Source organism: Emydura macquarii, unplaced genomic scaffold (assembly GCF_026122565.2).
Source record: "Emydura macquarii macquarii isolate MOO-44397 ecotype Brisbane River unplaced genomic scaffold, CSIRO-AGI_Emac_v2 contig_1876, whole genome shotgun sequence".
In the NCBI taxonomy this organism is placed as follows: domain Eukaryota; kingdom Metazoa; phylum Chordata; order Testudines; family Chelidae; genus Emydura; species Emydura macquarii.
The window spans coordinates 10403166-10416342 of record NW_027132013.1 but is presented as its reverse complement, the minus strand read 5'-3'; the positions used below and the strand labels follow the sequence as shown (position 1 = coordinate 10416342).

General features: G+C 40.7%; 1 protein-coding gene across 1 annotated transcript in view; it reads right to left on the bottom strand.

The window, feature by feature from the left end:
- The window catches only part of EXT2 (exostosin glycosyltransferase 2), a 93957-nt gene that overhangs the window by 16654 nt on the left and 64126 nt on the right, over positions 1-13177 (bottom strand). Inside the window, exon 10 of the mRNA XM_067557594.1 lies at positions 6025-6191. Within this exon, the coding sequence (XP_067413695.1) occupies positions 6025-6191 (167 nt within the window). The remainder of the gene's footprint in view (positions 1-6024; positions 6192-13177) is intronic.

The following is a 13177-nucleotide window of genomic DNA, read 5'->3' as shown; positions in this document are numbered from 1 at the left end:
ATTCGTTAGTTGCTTACAAACTGATTGTTTAATAATTTGTCTCACTATATTTCCCACATATTGACATTTGACTGATGGCTCTATAATTCCCTGTGTCCTCCTCGTCCCCCTTTTTAAAGATAGCTACTAGATTTGTCCTTCTTCAGTCCTCTGGGATCTCACCCACCCTTCATGAGTTCTCAAAGATCATTACAAATAGTTCAGAGATTACTTCAGTTTCTTTCTTAAATACCCTAGGATGAATTTCATCAGGCCCAGATGACTCAAATATACCTAATTTATCTAAATATTCTGTAATCTACTCTCTCCCTATTTCGGCTTGCATTCCTTCCCCCTTGATGTTAATATTAATTGTGTTAAGTCTCTGGTCACCATTAACCTTTTTAGTGATGACTGAAGCAAAATAGGCATTAAACACCTCAACCTTCTTGACATTATCCATTATTAGCTCTCCTTCCCTGCTAAGTAGAAGACTTCTTATTGTATTTTATGTCTCTTGCTAGTTATAGCTCATATTGTGCTTTAGCCTTTCTGATTTTGTCCCTATAGGCTTGTGCTATTCTTTTGTACTCCTTAGCAATCTGTCCATGTTTCCAGTTTTTGTAGGGCTCCTTTTTTATTTGTCTGGTAATTAAATAGCTCCTGATGGAGCTATATTGGCCTCTTATTGTTCTTCCTAACTTTCCTTCACACTGAGATAGTTTACAGATGAGATGTCAAACAAATTCTGACAATCTGGGCTTATTAAAGATCTCAGGGTGTTTTACACAAGAACAGGATATTAATCCCAGTGTCCAAACCTAATTCCAAAATGAGTGTTTACATTATGCCTAGCTAAAGTACCCTCTGTAGTTTCACTTAGATACAGTGTTATTTACTGTATCTATTATGTACCATTGCTGTGCAATATGAAAACAGCTGCCACAGTCCACTCCAGAGGTGGCTCAAGTGATCTCTTCTTGCAGAGCACACTGGATGAAAGCTGCTGTTGTAAGAAAGGTATTAGCAATTGACATACAAAATTAAGAGTTTTCTGATCTATTTTAGAACCAGTAGCAGAAAGAATAAAGTAGTTCCAGAAGGAGGAAAGACATAAGTGTTGTCCTATAAAAGTGAAATGCTGTTGCTATCCTATGTGGATTAAGGTCAATACAATAAATCAGGGCTCTGTATCTTTCTCTCTCACTCCGTGGACTGGCCTTTCTCACCAGTGTTGCTGTTAAACATCATAAAAAGAATCCCAGACAAAGATAATAATGCTTCCCAGGATTCCAATTTACAAAATATTTTTAAATTGCAAAATCTTTGTGAATGGTATAGATTCAGCAGAGTTAGTTTAGAGAAGTCCCATGGGGTGGCATGCAGATTCCAGACTAACATAACATAAGGATCCTCTTTTAGAGAGCAAATGGTTGCATTATTTCTGATTTGAAGGGGGAAAAGATTCATTTGGACTGATCAAAGAATGTATTAAGAAGAATCCTTTTATTGGGGGTATCCAAAACTTTAATTAAAGATCACTTTTTGAATAATATGGATGTAATGGGTGTAATAAATTCATCAATGAGCAGGCCATGATTTTTACTTTTGAAGTAGGCAGAAAAATTGAGACTTCAAAATGTACCTTGGGGCAGGGCAAGGAGACCATCTAACAGAAGCAGGCAAAATGTTTAAAATTCCAACCAGCCAAACTTTGCTTAGCACTGGGGCCAACTCTTTTTCCTATGTACATACAGAGAACATGCAATCTGAAGGGCTTCAAAGTGAAAATGGCTTGAGGGAATAAAGTAATTCCCTCTTACATTATTATTTGTTCTTATTACTTTAACATTCAATGCTTATACAGCACCTTGAAGTTGTAAAGTGCTAAATATTTATTAATAAGTCTTTCCAAAATCCATGTTTGGAAACTATTATCCTTGTTTTACAGATGGACAAACTGAGGCACAGAATGGTTAAGCAACTTGTCTTGAGATCATACAGCAACCCTATCATATCCTAGAGAGCAAGCTCCAAGTCCCTTGCTCAAAAGGAAAAAAATTAGGGATGAGCCAATGGATTTGTCTCAATTTTTTTAAATGATAATAATCTGAATATATTTAGTTTCTTGACATTTTTATTAATCTGCCTTGAAAGAGAATACCAAAGGCTGAGGAATGGTTAGAAAAGTTACCTCATTCTAACTGCTTAGTACTTTAGTTTGTTAGTGCCTCTATATACTTTGGTGAAATTTTGTCATGAAGGTTTCTATAGAGATTCTCTTTCAATTTACAATATTCTAGGTATTCCTACACCTCCTTATAACAGCAGCAGACAGGTTCTATTTTTCTACTTTCTCCTATAGTGTTAACACTATATAATAAATCAATGTGAACTGTAACAGTTCACTTTTAACAAGTAAAAAATGTCTGACACTGAGTGTTACTATAATTTGTTATGGCTGAAATTGTGTGGAGATCAAAGTGTGGATTTTTTTGTTTTGGGTTTTATTTTTGGTTTTTTAAAGATTCTACTCTATACATCCAGATAAGTCTGTGTGACAGAGGGGTTTTGCCACATGTTTAAAAATAAAGTATCAAGGATGAGGAGAGGAGCGAAGAAAGTAATTGTCATGTTTCCAAATGCTTCTTGTGACTGAAGCAGAAGCAGATATACTTTTAAAAGAAAACTTTCTTGTAACATTATATGCAGCTACTGTTCCCTCTGGATTCCCCTGCAAATGAGTCAAGAACTCAAGAGATACTTTTCTGGTAAAATACATAAACAGATAAATAAATTATCACAGGCTAAGGACAATTTAAACATCTGGTAGCCAGTTCAGGCCTGTCAAGCAAGTCAAAGACACTCAAAGCCAGAGAAGATCAATCTGCAGTCCCTGATTTCTGGCCTGGAGAGCAGGAACTGTATAACCCGCTGCCTTAAGAGGGAAAATTGTACAGGTAAAAATAAGTTGATTCATGTATGATTCAAAATTTAAAAAAAAAAAAAAAAAAAAAAAACTAGTAATCTAAAAATATATTGATTCAAACTAGCCTTGGGTCAGCCTCAGTCACTTGTTTGATAAAGTACCTTACTATTCCATCTGTATGGCAGTGTATTAAACTAGAATGGTTTTACAGTTAAAATAGAGGACTGCAAAAAGCTATATCTTTACATGGTTCACAATATCTTTACTGGACAAAGTAATGCTGTATACAAACTGCTAAATTTTCCCATGTAAAAGCTGTTACTCAGGCAGTCCTGCAATCCAAGTATCTGGCCCACAGCAGGCAAATAAGAGCTTCTCTACACGGAAAATTACTGCGGAGGAAGCCAGGGTGTAAATTTACAGTACACTAGCCTGCCACCCACTAAATCGCCATGTGGACCCTACTACTGTGTGCTAGAAGTTCCGGAGTATACTTTGACATACTATTATTTATAACATGGCAACTCAGCATAGCAAGCTAGTGTGCTATACAGTCACACCCTGGCTTGCCATGCACTTTGACTAAGTCTCCATGTAGACATGAATTAGATAATGTAGTCTAATGGTTAGAGCTGGGGATGGGGAGTCACAAGTACTGGATTTAAATTCCTGATACTGAATAACTGTGTAAACTTGAGGAAGTCACAGATACTATTTTTGCCACAATTTCCCCCGTGAGGATAATAATTTCCTTTCTGACATGGGGAGATGTGAGACTTGCTTAACATCTGTGAAGCGCTTTGTTATACAAGTATAAACCTTTGGATATGCACACATCTTATATTTGATTCTCACGATTTCTTGCTGAAGCATTACCTAAGCTCACCTGCAGTCGTGACCTTCAGTTACAGTCTTTGAATAGAAGCCCTCAGAGCCTTGCACCATCAGTAGTGAAGGCTCATTTTGGAACAACTTAAGAAACTTTTTAGGTTTTATTTTTATTTATTTATTTATTTTTGTTTCAGTTTGAGCCAGTATTGTGGTTACAAGAGAATTAAACTGGTAACAGAGGCAGAGTTTACACTGCAAGCCAGTCACAGGCTCTGTTAATATTACACTTTTTTCCTCTAAAATTTTCTACCATTACTATCAACAGTTCAACCCCACAGCTGCTAACAAGAGTAGAAGAAAAAATGTAGACAGGACTTTGACGGCTGCCATTGTTGTCACCATCTTGCTGTCTAACCTTTTTCACTATAGTTTTATGCAGTATGGTGTTTAAAATGCTCAAGGCAGTAGAGTTTCCTATGATGGAGATGAACTGTTGTTAACAATAGAGGGAAACATCAAGGGGAAAATGTAGTATAGAAAAGGCCAACGTGGCCATAAAAATTGCTTCCCACAATTGTCTTCTCTTAGTTCTCCTTTCATGTCTCATGTACTAACATGCAACTGTTATATTCCTCAGGGACATATTTCCCTGTGGAGCCATGTGGCACTCTGTCTCCACTATTTAAAAAAATGTATTATTGTTTAAGTCAGCATATATAAGTTGCCACAAATAACTTCTTGAATCCAAAAACTGGTAATTGGCTAAAAGTTTCTCTCACTTGGGGAGGATTCACATTAAAGGGATACTAAAGTTATACATCTTGACAAAATCCTAGGTTAGCATGTTAGATTAGTAACAGTGAACAGATGGCAACATTTATTTTACTTTCCGCTCTTCTATGCTGTTTCCTTTTGTTATTTCACTCTGTTTGGGCAATGAAATTAACTGATCACTTTAACTTTCCAGCTCCCATGCATTAAGCCCAGTGTCATTTTATTTTGACTCCCCATTCTGCAGCAAAGTGTAAATAATACATACATAAATTAAAAAACAAAACAAAAACCTTTCCTGACATGGTTTTAAAAGAAAATTTAAATTTAATCAACATTTCTATTAATACTAGATTTTGCCAAAGTCTTCTGTTTATTTCCTTAACACAGAGCATTGTTGTTTGTACACAAGTGTTATAGTAATGTCAAATTCTATGTCATATATCCAAATATAAAAAAGGAAGGAGAAAATAAATCCTGTAAGAGAAATTTCAACACCCTTCTTTAAAAACCTACATTTCAGAAGTAAGTGAAACTGACTGCTTCCCTTTAAATGTGTGGTCGTTTTGACAGACATCTCAGGTACAGATTTGAAAATGTCACCTTCCTTGTAATGCCATGGCTAATTGATTTGGACTCTGTTTTTTAATTTGGTGATACCATCATGTAACAACAGCCACTTGTGTCCTCACTGCCTTCACATGTCTTTGACAGACCATATCAATCCCCCTTTTTGTTGTGCTATGCCTCGTGCTAAAGCGCTTTCCCCTCAAGATACCTTTTCTGTTCTCAATACTTAACCTCTGGACCTTGCCTTGTCCATTACTTCATAGAGAAAAAAGGTGTAGATAAGGTACTATCCAATGGGGCAACTGCTGGCTACTACTGATCTCAGAGACCCGTGAACAGAACTTTCAGACACATCTGATTCCTGTTTGTTAGAACAGTCAATGCATTATGCTCATTAAGAATCATTAATTTATTTTAAGGTGCTTAGCTACTAAAAATGTTCTAGAGCAACACAACAATACTTCTTATTATTGGTAACAGAATAATCCAAGATAGGCAGTAATAAAGAATGGACACATGTGAACCTTCTTTACCGTAAAGCCCTCCCATAGACACAGATCTGAGGTATTAACTTTGGCAAAATCTCTATAATTTGTCATGTGAATAGAAGTTACTGAAATTGAAGAACCATAGAGCCCATTCCCACTTAACAGAGATTTCTTTTGTCTAAAGTATTCAATGGCACTGACAGGCCATTTACAAGACATTTACTGTTGGCTAAGAATTTTCCCACAGCTAAAAAGCTTTTCAAAAAGTTATGAGCCCCAACCTTTTTAGGCCAGATTCTCAGCTGGTGTAAATTGGCACTGACCCACTGAAGTCAATGGAGCTATGATGACTTATGCCAATTGATCATCTGGCCCTTTCCCCCATGTATTACTCATATGTACACAAACTGTTAGGTAGACAGCATAACATTGAGAAGAAAAAAGCAATCCTCTTACCTCATAGCCAAACTGCAGTTCATCTGACGTCAACATGATGATATCATCATCAATGGCCAATACCGCCTCCGTTTCAATCTCATCATAGGGGAAGAAACGATTACTGAGTTTGTTCTCTGTGGTCTTCACAACTTTCAGTGGAACCCGAATCTTTGGCCATAGAGAGTCTGAGAAGAAACATTAAGAGAAAAAGAATTCACCATTAGATTTTCATTCTTATTAAGATCGCATCCCATTCTCAGCTTGATTTTACTCTTGGTATTCCAACCCTTCACAAAAGGTTGTGGGTGTTTGATTTATATCTTATTTTCAACTAGGCAAAAACAGCAACAAGAGAGATAATCTTTTACATTTCCACACTGCAATTAAAAGCTTTACAAACATATATACACAAGGGTTACTTAGCCTATCACTGAAAAATGCAGCTGCCACTAGCATGGTATGTAGAAAGTAATGCTATATGACAGTTTAAGAGAAGTGAATAAGAATACTTCATCTAACAAACTGCAGGGAGAATTTAGGGAGGCAGAGAGTAACCACTTACATCAGAATTTGCTCATGTCATAATGATGATCCATATGTTTGTAAGAGAACAGACAATTGGGCATTGAAGATTGATATTACTGATGGAGTAGGCAAGGAAGTAACACAAGATACAAGAGCATAAAAAATAGGGAGGCACACATTAAATGGATTAAAAACTAGCTAACTGACAGCCCTCACAAGGTAACCAGCCATGAGGAATCAGAACTGAATGCAGGGACTGGTAGTAGGCCTCATGCTATTCAATATTTTCAATGACCTAGAAGCAAATATAAAATCGCTGCTGCTAACATCTGCAGATGACACAAAGACTGCAGAATAGTAAATAATGAGGACAGGGCAGTCATACTGAGTGACATAGATTGTTTGGTAAGCTAGGCCCATTCAAAATAATGTGTTTTAATAGAGCCAAATACAAAGTTATACATCTAGGATATGTCTATACTGCCAGGGCTGTGCTGGTGCTGCAGGATCAATTGAATGGGCTGTGGAGTCCCACTCAATCAATCCTGGAAGTGCTCTCCGGTCGATGCCGTAAATTCACCCCCACGAAAAGCATAAGGCTGCATCGACCAGAGGGCATTTCCCATCGGTGCAGTGGAGACGCCACAGTAAGTGAAAAGTTAGTAAGTCAACGGGAGATATGCAAGTTATACTATGTAGCTTGTGTATCTCCAGTCTACGGCCGCCAGCAGTGTAGACCAGGCCCAAGGAACAAAGAATGTAGGCCAGACCTTACAGAACAGAGGACTCTGTTCTAGAAAGCAGTGACGCTGAAAAAGACTTAGGGGTCACAGTTGACAAGCAACTCAACATGAGCTCCCAATACAATGCTGAGCAGGGAGGTTACTTTACCTCTGCATAGGGAATTCACAGATTCCAAGGACAGAAGGAACCATTGTGATCATATAGTATGACATCCTGTATAGCATAAGCCTCAGAACTTCCACAAAATAATTCCTAGAGCAAAGCTTTTAGAAAAACATGCAATCTTGATTTCAAAATTGTCAGTAATGGAGAATCCACTACAACCTTTGGTAAACTGTTCCAATGGTTAATTACCCTTACTGTTAAAAATGTAAGCCTTACTTCCAACCTGAATTTATCTAGTTTTAACTTCCAGCCATTGGATTATGTTATACTTGTTGGGTGAGACCGACATTGGAAGTTCTAGTGTTCACATTTTTTAAAAAGATGTTGAAAAACTGAAGTAGCTGTAGAAAATAGCCATAAAAATTATTAGAAGGCTGGAGAAAATGCTTTAACAGTGAGATACTTAAAGAAGTCAGTCTGTTTATTTTATAAAAAAGGAAGATAACTTGATTACAGTGTATAAGTACCTTCATGGAACAAAAGGACTGGGTACCAAAGGGCTCTTCAACTGAGTGGAGGAAACATAACAAGAACCAGTGTCTGGAAGCTGAAGCCAGACAAATTCAAAATAGGAATAAGGCACATTTTAATTAGTTTATTAATTTATTATTAAACAGTGAGGGTGACTAACCACTAGAACAAGTTACCAAGACAAGTGATGGATTCTCCACTTGTTCATGTCTTCAAATCAAGACTGGATGTCTTCCTGGAAAATATGCTTTACCCAAACACAAGTTATGCTTTAGTCAAACAGGTTACTGAGCTCAGTACAGGTAACCTGGTGAAACTGAATGGCCTGTGATATATAGGAGATCAGACTAGTCCCTTCTGGCTGTAATCTCTATTAATCTGTGAAGGGAAATATTTGCCAAATGCCATGAAGACAACATAGGAAGGTGCAGTGGTCTTCCTCCGAGCCGGGCTCCGAAGAAGGGCCGCAACCCCGGGGCCAGACAGAAAAAGGGCCGGCAGCCCAGTCTGCCCGGCAACCGGGAGGCCAACTAGCGATAGGTCCTGCTGGCCGAACAATCCAGCAACAGAGGGGCGGAGTCTCAGCCAGGGCTGAGAGTATAAAAAGCAGACCCCACAGCTCAGAAAGAGACAAGCTACTGGCAGAGGCTGCAGCAAAGGCCTAAACCGGGCCGGGCCGCTGCCCCAAGCGAGCGCCTCCTGGAGCGAAGACCCCAGGAGTGGCCCAAGCAACCCACCCCTAAGGGTTGGATAGGGCCCCCGGGTCTCCTAGACTGGCCTAGGCCTACCGGGCCCCAGGACTGGGCCAGGCCCCTGGGCCTCAGTGACTGGAGCGAATCCCTGGAGCCCAAGGGCTGGGAGATCCTCTTCCCTCCCCCCCCCCGAGGCCGGACCTGACCTGGAAGAGCTGCCTGACGCTGAGCCCCCAGAGATGGGACAGGACCTGGAGGAGCTGCCTGAGGCCGAGCCATCCCCTGAGCCCTGTGACCTGGAAGAGCTGCCCCTCGCAGAGGAACTCCCCGCCTTGCCACCTGTGGACGAGGAAGGACTGGCGGGTCTACCCCGGGCCGTATACCCCAGCGACCCCGAGGACCCGGCGGACACAGGTACCTGGGATACGGGGAGGAAGTGGCCCAGGGATGGCAATAGCCGTGGCTGAGACAGGGCCAAGCCCCGCCGACTCAATGGCAACACCTTTGCCATTGCTAGGACCCTGGGCTGGGACGCAGTGGAGTTGGGTGGGTCTGTGTCCCTCTCCTCTGCCCTCCCCATTGTCCTTGCCACCCAGGGAGTGATTACCTTCCCCTGCTCTCCTGACTAGAGGACACGGCTTGCTCGCCCGCCCTGCCTGAGGGCCGGGGCACCAGGCTGCTTGCTCGCCCGCCCTGCCTGAGGGCCGGGGCACCAGGCTGCTTGCTCGCCCGCCCTGCCTGAGGGCCGGGGCACCAGGCTGCTTGCTCGCCCGCCCTGCCTGAGGGCCGGGGCACCAGGCTGCTTGCTCGCCCGCCCTGCCTGAGGGCCGGGGCACCAGGCTGCTTGCTCGCCCGCCCTGCCTGAGGGCCGGGGCACCAGGCTGCTTGCTCGCCCGCCCTGCCTGAGGGCCGGGGCACCAGACTGCTTGCTCGCCCGCCCTGCCTGAGGGCCTGGGCACCAGACTCATCGCAGATGCTAACGATTCCCTTGAAGAAAGGTACAGTGGCCTTCCTCCAAGCCGGGGCCCGAAGAAGGGCCACAACCTCGGGATTGGACCGGACCCTGTGTTACAGCAAGAACCGGAAGCTTGAAACTGATGTACTAGAAAATGGAGACGCAATGGAGGAATTCAAAGAACTGTGCAAGACAGTCAAAGCAATAGGACAGAAAGATGATTTTAATAATTTGGGCTTTGAAGGGGACAATGTGGATGTCTATGAGATACAGCCTCAGCAAGTGCTTTAGTGAGTAGACAGAGATGGTCAGATTTTGGAAATATTACACAGGAAGCAGCAGCAGGATTTGCAGATGGCCTGGAGATGTGAGACAAGGGAGAAGAAGTTGCCAAACATGACCCCTATTTGATGGGGAGAATAGAAACAGCATCAGCAGTGACAATGAATGGGGTGGGAAGGGTTGTACAAATTACACATGCACACATTCCCAACTCTGTAGCAGTGCAGAATCAGCCCCCAGACTTGAGTTCCAGCTCTGCTTCTTTTTACTACTTACAAGTAAACAGACATTCATCCTTTTGCCACTGTCAATCCATTAGCACTAAAATGAGTTCAGAACCTAACTGAAGAGCAGAGGGGCTGGAATAGTTAGTACCACAGGGGAACACAAAGCCACTTCATTCCAACACTCTCTCACATGGAGCTTGCTGCTGTGGGTGAATGTGCATGTTCTCACTGGCAGTTGGGGCTCTCAGACTTTATGGCTGATACAATACTCTAAAAACACACAGAGCTTTGCACAGTTCATATGCACTGGCGTCCAAACACAAGACTACTTTACTGGGGAAACAAAAACTCCTTTCCAAACCACACTGAAGAATCTTCAGGAGCAGATTTTTCTTGGAAAGATGTTTTGGAAGGAGGAGTTGGCATGTGTGAGTGGCCAAAAGAAAGGAGGAGTAATAGCATGATATTTACTGGAAATAGGATTATTTCAGTTTCCTACCCTGAGGTGGTTCTTGAGAGACTATAAAAATACTTCAGAAAATTCGTTTTTATCCGGGTGGTCTTGTGGAACCATGCTCTCTGCCTTTGCCATGCAAGAGGTTTTTGTCTGATTCAGTCTCTCTCCCTCCTTGTACTGGTAGTACAGTGAGTTCACCCCTTAACAGTACTGGGTGATCGAATAACTTGCAACACTTATTAGTGACCACTCCTGATTGAGCTGTGGTGTTGACAAATTCCAAAGAAACTCAGTCAGTCATTTGACTTGGGGTCTCAAAGCTGTGGAGGATAAATAATATGGGGGAAATGAAAGAATCCTTGGGGCTCAGAGGGTAGGTGATGAATTTTTCTGTATAAGCTTTTTATATCCCTGAACAGCAACTGAACTGTGTGTACACAATCATCTAGCACCTACATGCTACAAAGCTAAACAAAAGCTACTGGCTCTCAGCCATTCAGGTCATCAGTAGTTAGGCACATGAAAGCTGCATTATCCTAACCAGAAACAGTTTTAGGAAATCCTTTGCCATAGTTAGATTCCAGTCAAAGCCCGTACAGCAAGGAAATTCTAGATGTCACTTTCCATTTGTAAAAACAACAGAAGCAGGATTGATATATAATTTTATGCGTAGAAAACTAATAATTTTTCATGGCAATTATCAGTATTTTCATACAAATTCTCAGCGTAACAAATGATTTCTGCATAGCTCCGAGCAAGACTGTCTCTGCAAATATGGAATAAAATGGTATTGATTACTTTATCTATTTAGGTTAGTGAGGAAGATGGGTGTTCTAAAGCAACTCCCATTTTTCTTGCCTTCCATGCTAGTAGATGATCCAACTGACTTAAGAAGAGCACTGGGTCTTTAATCCCAACCATTATCATCATGACTTACAGCATAGTACCAGAGAATAAAAGAGCTCCCTCCATTTACCCAGTTGCTAATTCCTTCTATGAGGAAAGTCATTGAAACTCAATGTCTGATTCAGCACTGAGAACGTTTATTTTCCCTAGCAATGTTCAACAACAACTCCAACACAATTTTCATTTTACTAGTCATCCTAACATCAGGAGATAGTAAGCTTTAGTAATTTGAACAATTTATAGGAAGCCAAGACTCTATTGTTCTATACACAGTTCTGCTACTGATTTACTGTGTAACGTACAAGTCACTTACACCTCTCTCTGTTTCCTTTTACCTATAACCATATGTATCTACCTCACAAAGGTGGTGTAAGGCAGTGGTTCCCAATCTTTTTTCATTTGTGGACCCCTGGAAAATTTTAAATGGTGGTGCAGACCCCTTGGGAAATTTAGAATGGAGGTACAGACCCCTTTTGAAATCTATTGTCTGTATATATAATTGAAACCTGTTTTAAGTCTTTCACGGACCCCTTAGACATATTCTGCAGACCTAGGTTGAGGACCATTGGTGTAAGGTTTAATGTTTAAGATCTTTACAGGAAACACACTTGTGTATATGAAGGGAGTAATACCCTTTAAATAGTTTGTGAACCTCTTAAGGCCCCTCACTGTCTTCTATGTCTTCAGACCCCTGCTGGAGCAGCAATGTGTATTTCTAACTAGGCTTGCACGTTCCATACATTTAGAAAACATGATTTTTTGTTTATTTTATGTGAGGAAACAGTTATTTATGTGGTTCCTTCATATTACATATGTTGTGTAAAAACCAAAAGACACAACAACACTATAGAAGGGCAAAGTATTATTAATATTGTTCTGACTACCCCATCCACCCTTTTACTCCAAGGCATCCACCAAATAAACAACAGTGGAGGCAATGTTCATGTCTAAATATGCCAATCTCAACACTTAAATAAAAAAGTATTTTAGAGCAGCACTTTGGGTTGATGGTGCCATGTAATCTGAATAAATGAAACTGCAGCACAAAGTAATGGCCACAGGAATGACCATCCAAAGCAAATACCCTGGAAAGTCACAGGCCTGAGAACAAACATGGGGGATGGTGGAGGGGAGAGGTTCTTCTTCTGCCTAAAACTAACATGATGAAAACTTGTTGGAAACTTTTATCACATGCTGTATGTATTTTCTTAAACTTCAAAACCAATAATTTAGAATTAAATGCAAGCAAAAAGGGAGGGAGGGAAGTATCTGGTACGATGGAGAGAATTAAAAAAAAAATTTCTGCCTACACAAATATTCCCAGCAGCAGACACTTAGACCACAATATTTATTTTAGTAAATGCAGAGTGAGTGAAAAACATCACTTTCTCCTATAATATTTCAAAGCTTTAAACCATTTTTTTTATGAATACCATACATGTAAAGTCATGTTTGTCTGCTGGCACTACAGCTGGGCTGACAACCCATTTACATAAGGTTCATATCCCATGCAGTCAAGAGTGACCGTAGGAGCAGGATCAGAGAAGTATTTAAAGAGACGTTGAAAAGGGGGTTATGTTCAAAGTTAGACATGTTTTTAAATGGTTATCAGATAGGGGATTTCTTCTCAATTTTGTTTCAAACAAAAATCCACCACTCTTACCAAGAAATTCAATACCAATACCATGAAAACTCAAAGAACTGGGATCTTGTTTTCATGTGTCACGTAAAAGTATGTCATCTAATG